The sequence below is a fragment of the Alexandromys fortis genome, unplaced genomic scaffold (genome assembly GCF_014885135.2).
Source record: "Alexandromys fortis isolate MF-2015 unplaced genomic scaffold, M_Fortis_MF-2015_v1.1 scaffold_1, whole genome shotgun sequence".
Classification (NCBI taxonomy): domain Eukaryota; kingdom Metazoa; phylum Chordata; class Mammalia; order Rodentia; family Cricetidae; genus Alexandromys; species Alexandromys fortis.
The window spans coordinates 625874-646596 of NW_026067927.1; the positions used below are offsets into that span (position 1 = coordinate 625874).

The 20723-nt window shown below is 40.6% G+C and overlaps 1 protein-coding gene across 2 annotated transcripts in view; it reads right to left on the bottom strand.

The window, feature by feature from the left end:
- The window catches only part of Rpgrip1l (RPGRIP1 like), a 94659-nt gene that overhangs the window by 16281 nt on the left and 57655 nt on the right, over positions 1–20723 (bottom strand). For both annotated transcript variants that reach the window (XM_050143934.1, XM_050143935.1), the window contains exons 22-23: positions 18289–18359; positions 374–557 (exon numbers count right to left, since the gene is read on the bottom strand). In XM_050143934.1, coding sequence (XP_049999891.1) covers positions 374–557; positions 18289–18359 — 255 coding nt within the window. The remainder of the gene's footprint in view (positions 1–373; positions 558–18288; positions 18360–20723) is intronic.

Below are 20723 nucleotides of genomic sequence, written 5' to 3' on the forward strand. Positions count from 1 at the left end.
GGGAAATGGGAGGCTGGGAGGAGGCGGAAATTTTTTTTCCTTTTCTCAATAAAAAATAAAAAAAAATAAAATGTCATGTTTTTAAATTAAAATTTAGCAGTAGACTTGGGTGGCATTTCCTATAGATTCCATAATATAGTAGAAGCAGGCAGACACCGCTTTCTCATTGTCCATGTTTTCTCTTGATTTTTAATGACTTTAAAGTAGTTTCCTTAATTGTTATGCTACAGTTCCGGCTTTTATTAACCTAGTCTGAAAAGACTTCGATGCGTGTGAACATCAGAGAATTAAACGCTATGCACATTACCTTAGCTTCCTTCACTGAAAATAAAAAACCATACAAAAGGCTATATTACAAATAAATCATACATACCATTGGTATAGTTATAGTAGACCCACTGGCCATTCCTGGGTTTTGGCAGTGACACAGGTGTCTCTTCAGCCGGAAGACTGTAGAACCGACACTCAACAAACAGCCGTTGGATAGTGTCATCCCTGGTTATTCGAGAATCATTAAGGCTTAGAGCTATGATCTCAATCCGAATCTCCTCTGACGGCTGTTTAAAGAGTAAACCCAAAAACAACAAAAGCAAAAATAATCAAGTGAGCAAAAAAAAAAAAATATATCCTTTATTCTATTCCACTGTTAGTTTAAAAACTAAAAGGTCACAGCCAATGGGTTTCTTCTCTGGAAGGCAGTATACACGACTGCACATTCCACATGATAGATTATTCATGACACACAGAGAGAATGAGATTCTAATGCCCCAGGGTTTGAAGTTAACAGTGTCATGGCAATCGTCTCCTGATTTACATTAGAGGCTATAAATACCCCACTGGTAGTCTATGAGGAGTGGAGATTATGAGGTCTTCATCTCCGATAGTTTTCAGAATGACAAGTATCAGCTGGCCTTGTTTCAAACTAGGTAATGAAGTGCATGTTTATCACTGCTTTATTTAATCTGCAGTACCTGGGAACGCTCAATTATGCAGTGATCAAAGCCTGTTGAACACTTTAGCACTATTATGCTAATATATAGAGCTATATCAATCTATAGCAACTAGAGCAGAAACTACAGCTCATTCTTACATACCTGCCATAATTTATTTCAGTCAGTAAGTAACACATTTTCAAACAAAAGAAAAAAGTCTTATATCTAAGTTTACATATTATTTCTTGCAATTTATTTTCCATTTCACATTTATAGAATGAAGAATTAATGCTACATTTGTTTGATATTCTCCTAGAATCCACAGACATTAACATGAGATTTAGAAACATTCCTTGAGGAATGACTTCAGTTGACAACGGTGACTTAAATATCTGTTCATACTACAACATTTCCTCAGTTAAATTTAATTTGTTTCTCACAACTTAAAATTTGTTACTTAAAAAATTCTTCTTTATATCAAAGCCATGATGCAGTCAACCATATAAACTTCAAGTGACAATTAGAAAAACATGGAAATAACACTTGTTTTGTGATTAGGTTGCAGAAGTTCACTGTTAAAGGCATACCAGCATGTAGACCCACCATAGCGATGATGCAGGCATTTCGCAGCACGTAATTAACCACATTAAAAAAGATTCAAGTGTCCTACTGAAAGAATGCCTCCAAAAAGAACCATTTCCATTGCTGTCAAAACCCCCTCAATATTTGATGAAGTAATTTTACCCCCTTCTTCCAAAAGACATTTCCTTTTATTATGCATTCTAAGACACTTTAACTAAAAACTGAAATCTGAATATTTCAATAAGGTTATTTTATTATTCAGTAGATTCATGGAAATTTTACTAGGATGACAGAGAAAATTCCACACCATTCTGTCTCCACTAATACAGGTACAAGGCTGCAGCTGGCAATATTACTAGGATTAGCATAGTATGATGAAATATTTAAAGGGAAATTTTTTCTAAAACCTAATAAATCAAATGACTGCCAAATGTCATTAAAGTGATGGTCTTTGACTTGAATATGCTTTTCATATTCAAATTTGAAAAGAAAGAGATGAAAGCCTGGAAAGGTTACTCGGTTTCAACTAATAACCTCAAGCCCTCTCTGTTCACGTGCATAAAAGATGAAGTTGGTGCTATTGTCTAACCTCAGTTCAGAAAAGCCCTCTGACTGTGAAGACTATGAGGTAAGGAAAATATCTTAAATGATATTGTTTTTTCCTTAAAATGTACTGTGGCTGTAAGAACCACACATATTATTTCATAATGCTGGCACGAGGAAAGCACAATGCAAAGGTGACGGAATATGGGCGCTCAGAATTCTCTAGCAATAGACCCTTAGATGTCTACGCTCCTGCACAAAAGCAGGAAAGGAAACAGCTGTAAGGAAGAAGCATACTCTCACTCTAGCTTGTGAAGATCAGAATTTAAAACTGCTCATGACACGTGTAATGAAGACACAAATGAATTTTAAGATGGCAAGAGACACCAATTTATTTCAGATGTTATTGTATTAATTCTGTATTAACTATATGATTCCCAAGCAGAAACTTGCATGCTTTTAAGAACTAATTTGGGTTGTCAGGCCTATAAGGAATTCTCCAAAGGTAACAACAAAAGGAAAATACAATGAATTATCAAAAAAAAGCACTTAAACATATTTGTCTATTTTTCTTTCTGCTCCAGTTTTGTCATTTTGGCAACTTCTCCCACCTCAATATTTTAATTTCTGGCTCAATACTATGAGTGTAAGGCATGGTGACTTTGCTCATTTGATATTACTAGATCTCTACAGGGGTGAATGTCAAATTATCTATGCCCAGAAAGCACGTTCTGAAGAAGATATTTTTCAAGCATTATAATGATCAGTAATGGTACTAGGCAATTTATTTAAACACTTGATTTAATCTGATACATTTAAGTCAACACTTCCACTAGTTCATCTAGGAAGATCTGTAGATGAAGAGACCCAGCATCAGCCTGAGTGGACATATTCTCTCTCCTCCCCCCAAGCCCATTTGTTCTCTGGTGTTTCTACCTCAGCGAACAGCATTGTCTTTTGACTGTTGTTGCCTACAGCTAGAAGGCCCGAGTCTTCTTGCTATTTGCATCTTTCCTCGCTCCAACTATACTCTATAGATCACCATTTCTGTTCTTTTTCCTTCCTATTTTAGTGCTTGGCCTAACTGTCGAAAGCGTTTGATATTTCACACACTGTGTGGCCATTGATCCCTTTTCTCATTTAGTATCTGAAAAATGTCTTTATTTTGGGGCTAACTTCACATCAATGGATTTTTAGTTATTAAAAAGTAGAAATTTGAAAGAATGAGGGAGAAACTAGACGGGATTAATATAGTAGGTAACTTGTTGGCAATAGGAAACAGATTGTTATCAAAAAGTACAGCCATCACTACTGTGCACACGCAGGAAGTAGATCTACTCTCATGGCCTCTATTCTCTTGCCTTTAGTCCCAACCACTCTCCTTCTGTAAGAGAACTATCTCTCTAAAGCTAATCTATATGACCTTTTGTTTTGTTTGAATTTTTTTCTACTATCCTATACTCTAGCCATTCCCTTAAGCCATGGTGTGCTGGGTATGTTGTTTGTTTGTTTGTTTGTTTTTTGCATCTGTACTTTATTCTGTCTGAAATAATCTTTTTCATAGGACAAAATCCAGTCATCCTGACCATACCCTTTGTGCTGACCTCTAAGTGACTGCTGGCTGCTTTCTTCACAGCCCTCACTGTTTCTCACTCCCACAGTAGTGCATGGAGCCTCCCCCAGCTGCTTCTCTGTAGACCATGAGTTCCAGCAAAGAGGCCCAGGGCTTATCTGTCTGCTGTTTACCATCCTTACCAGCACCAGCACATGGTAGGCTCACAATAAACATTTAGAGGGAAAGAAGAGGATGCAGAGATGCTACATAGCCAGACTCTTTTATATTCCCAGAACTATTGAAGCTGCTGTTTCTAGGGCTTTCTCAGTTGGAAAATGTTGATGTGTGATACATTTTGGCAAATGGGTGATTTTTCACCAGTGCATTAACTGGGGAAGATTATCTGAAAGATTAACACACTGAACCTGGGTGGCAGGGTAGTATGACTTTAACTCTTGCGTATGTTTGAAATTTGTAAAGATACTTTAATTAAGAGAATTAGGAGTGATAATGTGGTTGAAAAGACAGTGGATGAATCTGGGAACGGTCCCAGCACTCAGGAGGTAAGGCAGGAGGATCAACACGAGTTTGAGGCATATAAGCGAGATTCGGTCTCAAAGACATACTTACACACAGGCATGCACACATGCGCGCGCGCGCGCGCGCACACACACACACACACACACACACACACACACACACACACAGGGGCCAAGTTTTTTCCAGTAGAAGCCTTCTAAAGTCTGCTTAGGATAACAACAGTGAAGGACATGTGACACCTTTGGTGTGAACTTCGGTACTAGGTAGGTTGATGCATACCATCACTGTCACGTCCCCCAGTTCCCCACCAGCTTCCCGAGTTAGGGAGATGTCAACATCAGCATGTAAGAGGGATGTTTATAAGCTGTGACTGCGGTGGACAGAAGAAACGGAAGTGGCTCAGGTAAGGACTGCACGACTCCCTTTAGTTGTCAGTATAGATGGACACTCCGTACTATGTGACTGAACCATCTGGAAATGTGACGACAGCTTGAGTTACTCAGAGAAGCAGGAATCTGAGCTCCCCGATTTTGGCTCTGTTCCACTGCTGCCCTGACGGATGCTACCTGACTTCCAGCCACAGATCTCCGCAGTGCTGTTAGGTTGTTAGCAAGCGGGAAATGTCCATGTTTGATCTCACAGCACCCTGCTCAGTTCTCCGTCTGAGTTTACACACTCCACTGACACAGTGGCGTTAGTTTGGCTTTTCTCTCCAGTGCTAGGGACTGAACCTCGGGCCTTGCATATATATGGTAGATGGGCACTCTGTCATTTCACTGTTTCTCAGAAAGTGCTCTAACCTGGGGCTCTACACACAGCATCGTGGCTTTCTGTGAGGATGACTCATGATGATTTGCACTTTGTCTCAGCCAGTAAGACTGCATCTAACAACGGTGAGGTTACAGATGTGTTTAATTTTAGTCTCAGTTTCTATAATGAGATGGCATTAAGTTTTCTATGTATTTAATTTTTAAAATTATATGTATGTGTGAGTGTGTGTGTGTGTGTGTGTGTGTGTGTGTGTGCCACAGCATTCAAATGTCACACTGAGTTTGTGGCCAGAGGACAGTGTAAGCGAGACCTTGTGGGTCCTGAGGACTGAATTTAGGCAGTCAGACTTGGAAGTAACACTTTCATCCTCTAAGCCATCTTGCTGACTTCAAATTTAAGTCTTCAATTTTAAAACATGAAAATGGGATAAAAGTATAGAAAATAATTTGATTTTTAAGTACCTACTGTCTTATAAAGATGCCATGTATGTCAACCCTTGTGTTGAAGAAATTAATATTAACAATAATATTAATAAAGGTAAATCTCTCAAATGCCAAACTCTCATGTTTCTTCAGAAGCAATCTGTTCTGAAATTGGATGTATCATCCCAAAGCATACAATCATATTTTCTCTTTTCATATGTGTCCATAACCAGCATATGACACTGTTTTCCGTTCTTAGGTTTCCCTTGATGGTAGCACACGCCATTGGTCATTTCATAACTAGTTCTGTCGTCCACTATTATGTTTGTGAGATTTTCTTATCTTAGTCAAACCATTCTAACTCTTGGTCCCTTATATTACATATATGATAATATATGTAAAATATATGGAGTCATTTCTTCCCCTGTGCTGGTTTTTGTCAGGCTGACACAGACCTACATCAGTCCGGGCTGTGGGGGCATTTTCTTGGCTGCTAACTGATACAGGGGGGCTCGGCCCACTGTGGATAGTGCTATCCCTAGACAGATGGGTCTAGGTTGTATAGGACAGGAAGCTAAGTAAGTCAGGGAAGCAAACCAGCAAGCAGCCTGCCTCTGTGGGATTTGCTTCACACTCCTGGAGCCTTGGTTTCCCTTAATGATGGACTGTAATCTGTAAGCAAAATAAACCCCTTTGTCTCCAATGTGCTTTTGGTCATGATATTGTATCACAGCACCAGGAGCTCAAAGTAATATACTGCATATGCAAACCCCCACAATCTCTGCCTGTCAGAGACATATGTGGAGCTCGGTTCTTTGTAAAAAATAATAGAAAGAAAACAGAACTAGAAGGTGACCCACATCTGTGCCACTGAGGAGTTACAGTTTTAACTGGGGTGGTAAGTCCAAATCAAACTCACCACTGATGGCAGCAGAGGCGTGTGTAAGAAGGCTGGAATGCATACTGACTGAAAGAGTCTTCTACTTCCTTCCTTCAGACTGGGCATAGGAAAAGCCATTCCAAAGATTCAAAGAAGCCTCCTTGACTTTATACCAGCCCCCAAGGCTTCTGTGTAGCAGGAATAATAACCTCCTTTGAGGGGAATGGTGGTACATGCTTTAATCCCGCACTTGGGAGGCTGAGAGGAAGACTGTGAGCTCCAGCCAGTCTGGGCCACCTAATGAGATGCTGCCTCAATAAAACCAATGCTAAGGATGTGCTCAGTGCACAGCACATGGCTCCGGGTTTGACTCCCAGGATCCCTCCCTCCTCCCCCTCCAGCTATCTTCATATAGGCCTTGAAAAGTTTTGCTTTTTTGAAGATGATAAATATTTGGGAAAAATAAGACATAGAAAAAAAGCGTGTGTCTCAATACCTCAGTGCCAAGGTGACGCTGTTAAACCAACAAAGCCACGCTGGTCTCATTAGTGGATGACCTCTCTTTGCTAACACATTTTGTTAGCATGCACCACACTGAATAAATCCGAACACTGAAAAGTTCAGTGCAGGGTTAAAGTGGCAGTAGAGGTAACTGAGAGCGCTTATTTTTAAAGTGTTTTTATGTCCCTCTACCCCATGAAAATAACTGTGTCTGTAATGGTCAGCAAATTTGAGGCTTATTACCACACACTGTAAGATTTTTTTGTGTCGCACAGGATGGACATGCAAGGCTTATTTTAACATCGCTGTGGTTGACTCTGGTGGGAGTGAAGGAAGGAGAGAGGTTTAAACAGCCCTCAGTTCCAGGTGACTGACGTGCTGCCACATGCTGCTGGTTTGAGGCTTATCCTTAAGAAACCCTGCTCTAGTCCCCACACTCACCCTCTACCCACTGACCCTTCTCTGCTACTTAGAGGGGACTTCCAGAACAACCACAGTGAACGGCTCTTTAGTCACGTGACATTTTAGAGCAGGATTATTAACGAATTATTTCCTTTGCAGAGGCAATCTCTGTCATCATTAAAGACAGTCTAATACAGTGGTTCTCAACCTTTCTAATATAGGTCCTCATGCTGTGGTGACCCACAGCCATAACACCATTTTTGCTGTTACTTCACAATTATAATTTTGCTACTCTTATGAACCGTAATGTCAATATCTGATATTTGACCCCTGTGAAAAGGTCGTTCAACTTCCAAAGAGGTCACGACTCATAGGTTGAGAACCACGGGTCTAATATAAACTATAAACAACCTAACAGCTTTTGACTAATCCTTTCAAAGTAAAGTTTCTTGGACAGTAAATCTAGTAGAGATTCCTGAACAAGGGCTAACTGATTTGTGTACTGAGTAGCTCCCAGAACCAGAGCACATTCTGAGGATGCTAGCCAGCCATAGGATCAGTCCGCAGTTACCAAAACCAGCAAGTAGCTTAACTGGCTATTACTTCTTCAAGTAGCCAATTGGTTATAGTTTGACTGACTGTTACAGTTTGATTAATTGGCTATGTGGCCTTTCAGGACTTGGTCCATACTGGCTCAGTCTTCCCAGCCCCGTGCGGATGCTCAGTCTAAGCTACAGTCTCCTACAGAAATTTACTTAGCACATTCCATCCAATAAATAGGGAGCTGACAGTTTTTTCCTGTAATGAGCAGACAACAAGTACTTTTGGCACTGCATACTACATGGTCTCTGTGAAACCACTCGATTTCCCTGTAATAAACTGGTGAACAGTGCAGCTAACTGCCAGCAAATTATGACTTTTCACACATGTGTGAAAATGTTGATTTTAACCAAAAGTTTGTATTAGCTGAAACTGTTCAAAACTCAAGGGGGTACCAAAAAAAGCTTATTTAAATAAATGTGGAACAGCTGCATTACAGATTATTATGTACATACTAAAATAGAGTATATGTCTATGAAAAGATGCTCATAACACATTGGAGATTAAGTTAAAAACATGAAATAGTTTTAAAAGCAACTGTTATCAGCAAAACAATGCAACCATTCTGATTTTTATATAAAACATACTTAAAAACCTGTCTGCTAGCTTAAGTTTATACATCCAAAATACTGAGAGGGGTTTATTACCCAGTGGTAGGATATCATACCTTAAGTGATTTGATAATTTTTTAATGTAAAATTGACTATTTTATATGTATATCTTTTTCTTTTATTTTACATACCAACCATAGTTTCTCTCCCTCCTCTTGTTCCCTCCCCAACCTCCCTTCTACCCCCCAATTCACTCCTCCTCTGTCTCCATTCAGAAGGGGTAAGGTCTCCCCTGGGAATCAGCAAACCATGGCATATCAAGTTGAGACAGGACCAAGCTCCTCCTTTCTGCATCAAGGCTGAAAAAGGCAACCTACCATACAGGTGCTGGGAATTGAACCCAAGTCCTCTGCAAGAGCAGTCAGTGCTCTTAACCCCTGAGCCTTCTCTCCAGTCCCACAATTTAGTAATTTTTTTTAATTGGTGAATTCTAAAACTAGTGCATTGCTTTTTTTTTATCTTGACCGTTGAAGTTGTAAAATGTATTTTCTGGTATCATCTCTGCAACAGCTGGGCATGCTAGCTTATTGTTAGGGATGGTGTTACCTGTAAACTGAATGTTAGCCCAAATAACCAAGGTTGCTTTAATACAACAGCCGTTAGTGGAAACAGAGCGAGTGGTGTCAAGGTATCCTGCACAAAAGCCCACTCTCTCTTGCTGCAATTTGCCAGTCTTACCTGTACACACAATCAACACACCTGCATTAGTCCAGGTTCTTTAGAGGAACAGAACTTACAGAAAGAACCTATTTATCCATCTATAGAAAGGGGATTTATTAGGATGGCTTACAGGTTATTGTCCAGATAGTACAGCAATGGCTCTGTAACAATGGAAGGTCCAAGAATCTAGTAGTTGGTAAGTCCACAGGCTGGGCGTCTCAGCTGGTCTTCTGTATATACTGGAGTCCTGAAGAAGTGGGCTCTAATGCCAGGGAAGGAATGGGCTTGCCAGCCAGAGTGAGAGCAAGCAGAGAACAAACTTCCTTCTTCCACAGCCTTTGTATAGGCTGCCACCAAAAGGTGTGGCCCAGATTAAAGATGTATCTTTCCACCTCAAAAGGTCTTTATTAAAAGTGGATCTTCCCACTTCTGATCCCTCACAGGTGAACCCAGCTACCTGGGTTTTAATTAATTCCAGATGTAGCCAAGCTGACAACTAAGAACAGTCATATAACACTCATGAGCTGACAGTCATCTATTTTGTTGTGGAAAGTGGACACCTCCTTTAAGCGATAAACTTGACAAGGATGCGAAAGGATTAATTTCTCAGTGCCTTGGCAAGTACAAGTTCTTAGTTTTGACGTCTATTTTGAGGCTCTAAAACAAGGCTTTTAATCGATGTATTATACATCAAATTGATACTGTTAACTTATGATTATTCAAATTAATAAAATATTCATGGAGAAATGTCCAAAGTTTTACATTTCCCAGACTTCTGCTCCCCACCCCCATTAATTATCATGCCTAGAAGCTTTTTAGCAAAAGCAGCAGTCGTCAGGCTGACGGGATCTGACAGGCCAGCAAGGCCCAATTACACTCGCGCTCTGTGCCACTTTGATGTCCGGGAAACGAAGAGAGATAGGGGCCAATTGGGTAGCACATTATGTTAATGACTTGATTTAATCCCGCCACTAAACTTTATGTAGCCTGTTAAGAAAGATGCTAACACTAATTATACCACTTTGGAAAGGAAAGGAGGGGACAAGCATTTCATGCTGACAAAGTGAAGCTCATAGATGTCGTAAGTGAAATGAAACAAAGTGAAGTAATCTGTGATTAATTATAGATCACAGACAGGAAGGAACGAGAGGGAACCAAGGAGTATGTCCAAGTCCTGAGAAATCTGCTAGATTCCGCTAGATTCCTTTTAAGGATCAACATTTTAAGAAATAACTAGAAGCTGTCAGGATCTGTTAACAGAAAAAAAGAAACTGGGTGATCTTAAACTGCTTACATGGCAATACCAGAGAATTCCAGTCACAATGTCACTGGCATTGTGAGATGTACCTAGGCACTATTTCTAGTCCTAACTGCAACACTATAAAAGGAAGCAGTTCTAAAAGCCTGTGAAGGGATAAGACAGGGTGGATTATCTAATAATTTTTAAACTACTTTATCTCTAACTATTCTTTACACTGAATCTACCTTTTAAAATACATCCTAAGAACACAGACTACTTAAGAATAGGAGCCGAGATGGCTCAGTGGTTTTCTTGTTGATCTTGCAGAGGACCCAGGTTCAATTCTCAGAAACCACGTGGCAGCTCACAACTGTCTGTAACTCCAGTTCCAGGGGATTGGACTCCTTTTCTGGCCTCTGTGTGATACAGACACACTTTCAGGCTAAACACTAATGCACATAAAATGAAAATAAGTCTAAAGAACAGGAGCACATCCCTTTGACTGCTTTATTCCCAGTCCCTAGAGTAAGCATCACTTGTCTGCTTAATGACGAGTCGTTCTTCCTCCATTCTTCAAAATTGTCAGGAGAAAACAGGGTGTAGTAGTGTTTATCCATAGAACTACTTACTCAGGAAGCTGAGGCAAGAGGATTGCTTTGAGCCTAGGAGTTTGACATTGTCCTTGGCAATATAACAGGACTCTAGTCTTTAAAAAAGCCATGTCAATCCAAGCCAAGCCAACCCAACCCCTAATAAAACCAAACCAAACCACTAAACCAAAACCAAACCTTATGCAACCCCAAACCAAACCAAGCCAAACCAAGTCAAACCAAACCAAACCACCACTAAACCCAAGCCAACCTGGCCAGCCTTAATGCTCTGAACTCCCCATTTCAGTTGACTGTCCTGGGGCTCCTCAAGTACCTTGTTCCAACCAAAAACTATTTTGAACCTCAATAATTTTTGCTCCATGTTTTAAATTCTCATGCTTTTCTCACTGGCCTCTAAGTCCTTCCCTGTTTTTCCCAGCTCCTAATTATCTGTAACACTGTCCAAGCACTACTAACTCTAGGAAGTCATCCTTCATCTTAGAGCATCCTCGCCACGCCCTCACATTCCATTCTCCTGTACTGCTCACCTTTTATCAGTCCTTGCTCCACAGCTCTCACGTGGGCTCTAGGCTACCCTTCTCAGATCTCAACTCCATAACAGAAGCAAGCCAGGCATGTGCACTCATGGAATCCCAGCACTTGGGAGACTGAGGGAGCTGCTCTACAAAGCAACACACACACATACACACACACACACGCGCGCGTGCACACACACACGCACACACGTACGCGCACACACACTTGGAGAGAACCTTAAACACACTTAATTTAATCATTTCTAAATAGCTCATAGCTCATGAATGCTATCTGAACAGATGTATTTTCTAAGGAATCATGATAAGGAAGACACAATTTACAAATAGTTTTGAGGGAGGCTGGTGGGATCTTAGCTGTGGAAGCTGGTGGGTGGTGATCCCTTTAAGTACAGGGACTGTTTCTTTTATAGCTGTCTAATTCCCGCAGGTGCTATGGAAAGGAGAATCACAGACATGCTCAGTACACAAAATACTTAGTAACATGTTTGCTGCAGTCTAGATCTGCCATGTCCCCAGGGACCCATGTGTTATATGCTGGTCACCGGCTTGGCACTATTGGGAAGTGGGGTTTCAAAGGAGAAGTTAAGCTTTGAGGTGTTCTTTAGAAGGAGCTCCTGTGACAGCAGCAGCTTCACGTCTTATCCGCAGGCATGAGGTGGGCAGGCCTCCTCCCCCCTATGTTCCTGCTATGGTGTGCCTTCTGATAACAGGCTGTAGACCAAGCTTCTGAAGTGTTAGCCCAGACAAACTCTTCATAAGCTGGTTATTGCAGGGTTTCTACATGCAGTGACAGTTTGACTCATGTGCTCTCCTGTCTACAAAGGCTATGGTGCACTAATACGCTATGGATATTTTTAAGCTTAAATTTGAGCCAAGTGCTGCAGTTCATGGCTGCAGTCCTTGCACTTGGGAGACTGTGGCAAGATTACTGTGAGTTCAGGGCCACCCTGGTTGCATAGTGAGTTCCAAATCAGTGTGGATTATGGCGTAAGACCTTGTCTCAACAACAACAACAACAACAACAACAACAACAAATAACAGGGCTACTACTACTGGTGATACGATACTTCAAACAAAGTTAATACCATCAACAATCCAGGAAGATGATGCCTTCCCCTTGACATGATGTGCTGAAAGAACACAGCATCATTTTTGTAATATTCCCACAAAGCAGAACCGGAATGTGATCTCAATACCAGAGACACACCAGAGAAACCCAAACTACAGGACATCCTATAACACAGATGGTCTGTGGTCTACACAGTCAATGTCAGAGACGACTCAAACAAATGCTGAGGAACCACTACAGATCAATAAAAGCTAAATGGACATGGAACACAAGCACAATTTAGATACCCATAAATGATACTGTTGGGCAAGTGGCAGGATTTCAACGAGAACTGAGATTAGTGAGATGCTGTGGTCTTTTTCTGGCAGCCTAACATACAGGTCCTAGAACCCCTAGACCCGCTGTAGTTCCCAGTGAGATGACTTGGTGCTGGTCTCCTGAAAGAGCAGATTGGATTCAAGCTGTGACTTTTAGTTAGACTTCATAACCTCCAGCGAAAAGAGGGGGCTGCGGGTCAACCTAATTATCAGTGGCCAGTGATTTAATCTGCCATATCTATAGGACAGAGATTCCATATAATTCCCCCAAGCTGTGAGGATGCAGATCTCTGAGAGAGCTGAAGGGATGTGGGGGTTTCAAATATGGTGTATTCCGAAAGGGCATGGAAGTACCACAGGCCTCCTTTTGTACTTTGTCCTAAGTGTGTTCATCTACACAAGACACTTAAAGGCAAATAAATGCTGGCCTGCGTTCTGTGAGTCACTCTAGTGAGCTGACTGAACCCCAGTTTATTGTCAGAAGCACAGGTAAAACCCTTGATAGAGTGTGGTCTCTGGAGCGGGGATTCAGTCCTAGGACACTATTCCCGTAACTTGTAGCTTCTGATTTTGTTTACATATATGCCACAGCTGAAGTAGATTAGAGGTCACTTATCTGATGTTCTTGAAGAAGTGTTTGGTTTATGGGGAGAACACCCACAAATATCTGATTACAGAAGTGTTATGTTTTGTGTTAAGAGAGTTCAGTAGGGGAAATAGAGTTTATCTTAGGTTCTCAGAATTATATACCAATGCCGTCTTGTTGCTGTGGAGTTCTTAGAGGTGAAGGGCCATCTTTGCAGTTCTGAAATGGTTCCCAGGAGTTCTATACATAAGGATGTATTTATATTATAAACAAACACTTAGGTATGCTCACACATACATATGTTTGAGAGACTGGAGGATAAAAGAAATGCAGCAAAATGCTAACAATTTGTGGATTCAGATAAAGGATATATAGTTGTCTATGGTTTTTGTAATCATTAAAGTTTTAAAAGGGTTCCATTTCTCATATTAAATGATTTGCTAAAGTAGCATACAGAAAAACTGGCATAATCAATAGGAAGTGTGCACATCACTGTCCCAGTCCATTTGCACAGGGTCTGGTGTCTTCTCTGTCTCTGATGGGGCCTTGATGCTGTGTCCTCCAGAGAGGAGGAACATTATGTTCTCTTGTGGCAGGAGAGCCGGAGTGCTCCCTTTCATTCTGACCCCTCTTTTTTTATTTGAGTGCTAATCCTATTCATGATCTCGGAGTCCTTATGACCCAGCGAACCTCCTCCAGGCCCCAGTTCTTAACACTGCTGCCTTGGGGGTGAACCTTCAATATTTCTCCATGAATTGTATTCTGGACAGCAAATTAAGACTGCTTGGTCCATTAATTTGGAGGGCTCTTTGTTGTGGGTCTTGAACATTGCAGCATGTTTACTTTAGCCCTGACCTCTGCCCATGAGATACCAAGAAGCAGTTCCTCTTAATGTGACAGTAAGCAATGCTTTCAAACAGTGCCCAATGTGCAGCTGTGATGGTTTAGGATAGTAAAATTTGGACAACCATTTTCTCTGCATTCCAAGTTAATTAAAGATGATGAGTAATGTTTTGAAAATAAGATTAACTGCTACGCTGTCCCTGTTGTTTACTCTAGGCCAATATCCAAAGTATCTATTGCTCCACTCCATTGTAAACAAGGCCTTCTTACAGAAAGGTTGCAAGTTGGTGCATTCTTGTAGCTCTTCCTGAACTAGATGTGCTTATGATTTTCTTTTTGTCCATGAGCTGTCACAGCTACAAGACTCTCTTTACTGTGTGATGCAGGATGATATTGATGACAGGCCTAGTCCAGAGGTTAAATGTGACGAATTCGTCCTTTGGGGAATGGGCATTTTTGTGTGACTGTCTTTGGCAATAAGTACATCAAACAGATGAAGTCAGCCAAATGACTGTAAGGAAAGGAGGCTGTCACACCATTTCAGAGCATACATATCCTTTAGGATTTCTATTTAAAATCACCCCAAACTGATCCTTCCTATCAACGTCATTAATTAGGAAAATGGCTGTTGGGCAGTGTCTTCCTTTCAAGGTCTCAGGTTCTCATCTGGAGAATGGGAAAGGAGGTCAGAAATCAGCTAAGGAATTCAAGTGTTGACTGACCCAGCTACTCATACTATTTACAACCTAACTGAGTTATTAACACTAGTTGGCTTTCCATAAGCACGTCTCTCCAATCAGTATAGAGCTCCCTAAAAGCAGAAGTGGAACACTGTGTTTGCTATCACTGTAGGCAATGAATTCCTGGTTACCATATGAAGAATGAATATTGTTTATAAACTGACAAGATAAATATATTCTTGTATTATTGTCTTCACAGACCCAGAAATTATTCAATATCTCATTTCTTGTAATCTTATGTTCAAAGACTAAATCACTTATGTGCTCAAAAAGCTGGCTGAAGTAAACACTGTCTTATGGAATAAACTACTGATATAAGACAGAAAAATCAAACATGCAGACATGATAAATGGAAAGTTCTTAGTAAAATGGTGTGATGGTTAATTTTATTTGCCAACATGATTAAGCCAAGTGGTACCCAGACATTTGGTCAATTCAATAATGTTTGTGAAATAATTTATGACTTGACAACTGAGTATCTGTGCTTCTGGATAGTGTAAATTCTAGATAGGCTCCAAAAAGCAAACTGGTCTTCCTAATGTGGATGGGCTCTATCCAGTCAGTTGAAGGGATAATGGCACCAAAAGGCTGAATAGCAGGGAGCTCCTTGCTGGGCAGGGTGGCACACACACTTTTAATCTCGGCACTCAGAAGGCAGAGCCAGGGGAATCTTTGTGAGTCTGAGGCAGCCTGGTCTACAGGACAGCCAGAGCTACATAGTGAAACCTTACTTCAAAGATCACTGTGCATGTGTACACACACACTCACGCAAAGAAGGAACTCCTTGTGCCGGGGTGACATCAATGGAGACACAATTTCAAACTTGGCCTGAAACAGATTCTTGGTCCTTGAGCCTGCTGGCTTTAAGATCAGAAAGCATTGCCACTGGATGTCCTACTCCTCAGGCTTTTGGACTCAGATTGGCAATACACAATCTGTACTCCTGCATTACTAGCTTGTTGATCATATCTCCATTATAGTATCCAATCTCTTAGTAAATATCTGTCTATCTGTCTGTCTGTCTGTCATCTATCCATTTATCTATCTGTCCATCCATCATCCATCCATCCATCCATCCATCCATCCATCCATCCATCCATCCATCCTCTACTGTCAGTTCTATGTTATAAAACCAAACCTCAAACAAAAAGCTTATTTCCTTATTGATATTATCAGCTCTAATGGGAAGCTAAGAATTTCCATTTGCTGGCTTGATAAATTATTTAACAATTGATTAACAATTTGATTAGTCAAAAAATATTAAATTTAACTTAACTGAGCACCATAATTAAAACTGTTCAGGTAAGTGTATACAAAATTCCTTCTTTCATTTATCAATTTTAAGCAATGAACATTTCACATACTAGGTTACCAAAGGTTAGATAGTATAAGTGGTAATTGCATACTAATTATAGTAATACACTTTAGAAAGATGAGATGTTTCTTTATTAAGCACATACAAAATAGACATCATGAGAATCTGAGTTCAGATCCCCAGTAGCCATGTCAAAAGCTGACAGCACAGCAGAGGCTGAGCACTGGGGGGGTGGACACAGGCAGACATATTCTTGGCCGTACAGTTCACTGGCCATACAGTTTAGTCCATCAGTGAGCTCCAGGCTCAGTGAGAGAGGTGGAGAATGATGGAGGAAGATACCTACATCAGCCTTTGACCTCTACATGCACTCACACATGTGCACACAAACAAATGTACTGTTTCATGAAGGCACTGTAGCAAACATGTTATGCTCATGGTTTTATTTTACAGAGACAGTAAGCTTAGAATATGTGAAGGAGGAGTTAAAAAGAAGTACTGTTTTTTTTCCCCCCAAAAAAGCTGAAATTCTAAAAAAAATGTTCCAGGGAAGTTAATATGGAGGAAGAGAGAAGCCTTTTCATTTTATTTACCTATACTTCTCCCCTTCCTTCTGTTGCTCCATCCTTGCTTTCCTCACTTTCACTCTAGTGATGGGGATCATAGCCTTGAGTGCTAGGCTAGGACTCCACCACTGCACCACACCCACAGGTACTCCACTGCACCACACCCACAGGTACTCCACTGCACCACACCCACAGGTACTCCACTATACCACACCCACAGATCTTGTGTCTCTTTTTTCAAAAATGATTACATAGCTGCTTATTTGTTTACATATTTACTTATTGTGTGTATGTATGTGTGTGCATATGTATGTATGTGTATGTATCTGTGCGTGGAAAGGACGACTTTCAGGAGTCTGTTTTCTCCCTCCACTATGTGGGATCCACGGACTGAGACAGTACTCTACTTACCCACTGGACCAGCCCTCCAGCCCTGTTTCTGTACGTCAGGTAGCTCGGCTTGAGCTTGCACTTTTCATGCCTCACTCTTCCACGTATTGAGAACTTAGGCGTGTGTTACTTGCCTGCTGATTTTTTACATGGAATGTATAAAATCTTTCCCTCCTGCCTATGATAAAAAGTATGCTCTTAAATGTAGAAAATCTCATGTATATTTTGAAATTTAATTTTCTTTTCAATATTTCATTTTATATACTACATATCAGAGATGTGATATAAAATCAAGTCTTGGACATGTTTAATCTTTTTTTCTGAATAGTTTTAGTCTTTCTGTCAGAAGTGAAATAATTTTAGCAGTTTGTCAACAAACATACTTAGGTTTGAACACTCTACAAAGTTATGAGTACATAAGTAGGTAAGCCATTACAGTTTCAGTGCTATCACAGCTGTATTCTCCGAGACGCAGATCTGCTTTAGTCCATCTTTGTACACAGAAACTGAAAGGGAAGCAGGGAGGCTGGATGGTTTTAGCAAGAGATGGATCATGTTACTGGTGTCAGGTACTCTTTGAAAAAGTAATGCTTACATGTTGCAGTCCATTTCCTAACACAAGTATAAGCAGGAGCCAAGGAGGTGGTTCAGTTGGTTAAGTGCTTGCCATGCAAGCATGAGAAGCTGAGCTTGATTCTATAATCAAGTGTGAGTCTATAATCCCAGCAGAAGGGAGACGGAGACAGTCAGGTCCAAGTGGACATGCTGGCCAGATAGTCTGGCCAAAGCGACAGGTTCAGCAAGAGACTCTGTCTCAAAAATAAGACACAGAGTTACTGAGCAAGACCCTTGGTGTTGATCTCTGGCCTCCACACACATGCACACATGTGTGCATTCATATAAACATGAGCACATATATACATAACCATACATGCATTAGTAAAACCATCTTGCAGTAGACAAGTAAAATTTTTCCAGAAATATTTTTACCTTAAATTTCCATTTATGAAGCCTGATATGCTGAGAATGACAGTCAGCCTTAGTTTAGAACACTGTTCTGGCATGGATCTACTCACCTGTTTGGTTTCCTTGGAGACGGAACCTGGGATGATACAGTCATCGCTGTCAGAAGCTGTTCTGTCCTCATCTGTCAGAAAACATGAGGCAACACTTACCCAGGTTTGCCAATGGACTTAGTGCACATGTCACAGGACAACAGAAAGGAACAACATGACAACCAGGTTTATCCACTATGGATGTGCATTTTAGGAAAGGAAGAAGTGCCATGAATAACTACCATGTTTAATTTTGGTAAACACAAAAGAAATAAAAATAATTCTTGTCATAAAATTAATGAAAACAATGTAAAAGGTAATAGATACTTTTTTTCTCTTAAAATTCTTACGTTTAGTTATTTATTTGCGTGTGTGCGTGTGTTTCATGGGTCACTCCAAGTGTGGAGGACAGAGGCTAACTTGTGTGAGTCAGTTCTTCCCTTCTATTATGTGGGACCAGGGAATCAAACTCAGGTTCTTAGGGTTGGTGGTAAGCCCCTTTCCCCACTGAGCCATCTTTCTAGTCCCTTCTTTTCCTCGTCACAGCTGGACTATACCATACTTCATTACTGATCCAATTATTTTAAAAAATTCCTATATTCTGCTTACTGTATTTTAAACTTGAAGCAATATTACAAATTTTAATATATACTGGTAGCAAACAAAACTTAAAACATTCAGACTTTATTATACTCCCAAGTAGAAATAGCTGATGAGTGCTCAGGGAAGTTGGACTTCTATTTCATTAAAAAAAAAAACACAGAATGATTTTAAAAGGAAAAATAGCAAAGACTGAAGTAAAAACACTTTCTAAAGCGAAGCCACACTTGTATCACAATTTATATTATTTGTGCAAGGATGGCATTAAGTAAGTACTTACAGGATATTCACAAAATACAGGCGAGAGGATTAGCAAATCTTTCAATCTTCTGGACATATCAGTTTACATAGTAATTAAAAGTGTGGTCATGCATACATGAGAGAGAAAAGCAGGCATGATTAACTGGGGGAAGAAAGGGAACCAGCTCTGGTGGGAACAGGGGAAGAGAATGAAAGAAAGCAAGGCATCATGACACATAGGTGTGGAAATGCAATGAGGAAATCCATTACTTGTATATTAGCCTAAAGAGTAAGACTTTGAGCCTAGCTAACTATAGTTGCAAGGGTATCAATGAAATTGTGAATACCACCAACAGAAGTCGGATATCCTTAATGTCCACTTTTTCCTTCCTTCGTCGGTCACTGTGGTTTGAAGGATGATACGTATATTCATGCTGACTAACCAGCTGACAGCCTGCATAGATCTGTGCCACACAGCAATCTCACAGGGCAGTGTGCAGGAGCAGGACTATGCCCCAGCAGTGGTGCTCTGCTTCTGTAATGAAAGTGTATTGTGGTGACTTCTTCCTGCACAGTTCTGGATGGCACCGTCCACAAGGCTTTGTCTCTTTTTTACCTCAACAGGAAACTGATGAGACTGTGCTAACTAGGTCATCTGCAACTGTAGCTGCACAGCGCGAGCCAGCCCTTTTCTATTCAAGCAACTGAGCATGAGACCTAAGCCAGCTACCAAGGTCAGATCCTACTAATTTCTGTGGTCCTACAGTTGGGTCATCAATTATAGAAAGAACATCTTTCTTCCATTTCTCTTCCACGCATTCTTTTAAGTTGCCATATAAATTTTCATGTGTTTAGTAATGAAGTCTGAGAGGCACTGGGTGCTTGCTAGAGTGTCTGGGCAAGCGATGCACAAAGGCCGTGGGGGTGGTAAATGGAGAATGAGGCTCAGACTCACTCCAACATGGCACCGGGGCTTCCACAATGGCCAAGCCCATGCCTGCCATCTCATAGTGGACATTTTCCAATGGCTTACACAAAATACTGTGAAGAAGTCAATGTTACCCTTTCTTTTTTTTTAAAATTATAGCTCTATTGAGGTAAAAACACATATATAATAAACTGTACACCTATTTAAACTACAAAATTAGTTATTTGACATTTAATTCCTAACTAAAATAGCAAACATTGGCCTGAAGATGGCTCAGTGGGTAGAGGCACCTGTCGCCAAGGCTGATGACCTGAGTTTGATACCTGAGACCCAGATGGAAGGGGAGAACCAACCCCCAATGTAGCATACACAATGGACATGCACATGCAAAATCAATACATGTTGTTAAACAGGCAGTGGATCTAGCCAGCACTCTTGTTTCCTCTGGAACTTTCTCCTTTGCCCCCACCCAGGCTTTCACAGGCTACTTACTAGCTTCCTGTCTATTCAGAATTAGTTCACTTTTATTACACTTTATATTAACAAAATGGTCTTTTTTTTTCTCACAATTCCTGATTTTAATTTCAAAAAGTCAAAACTAAAGAATAATCCAATTGATAATACTGAACCCAAAGAGATCATAAAACATCTAAGACACAGACTGGCAACACGCTCAGCAAGGACCTTA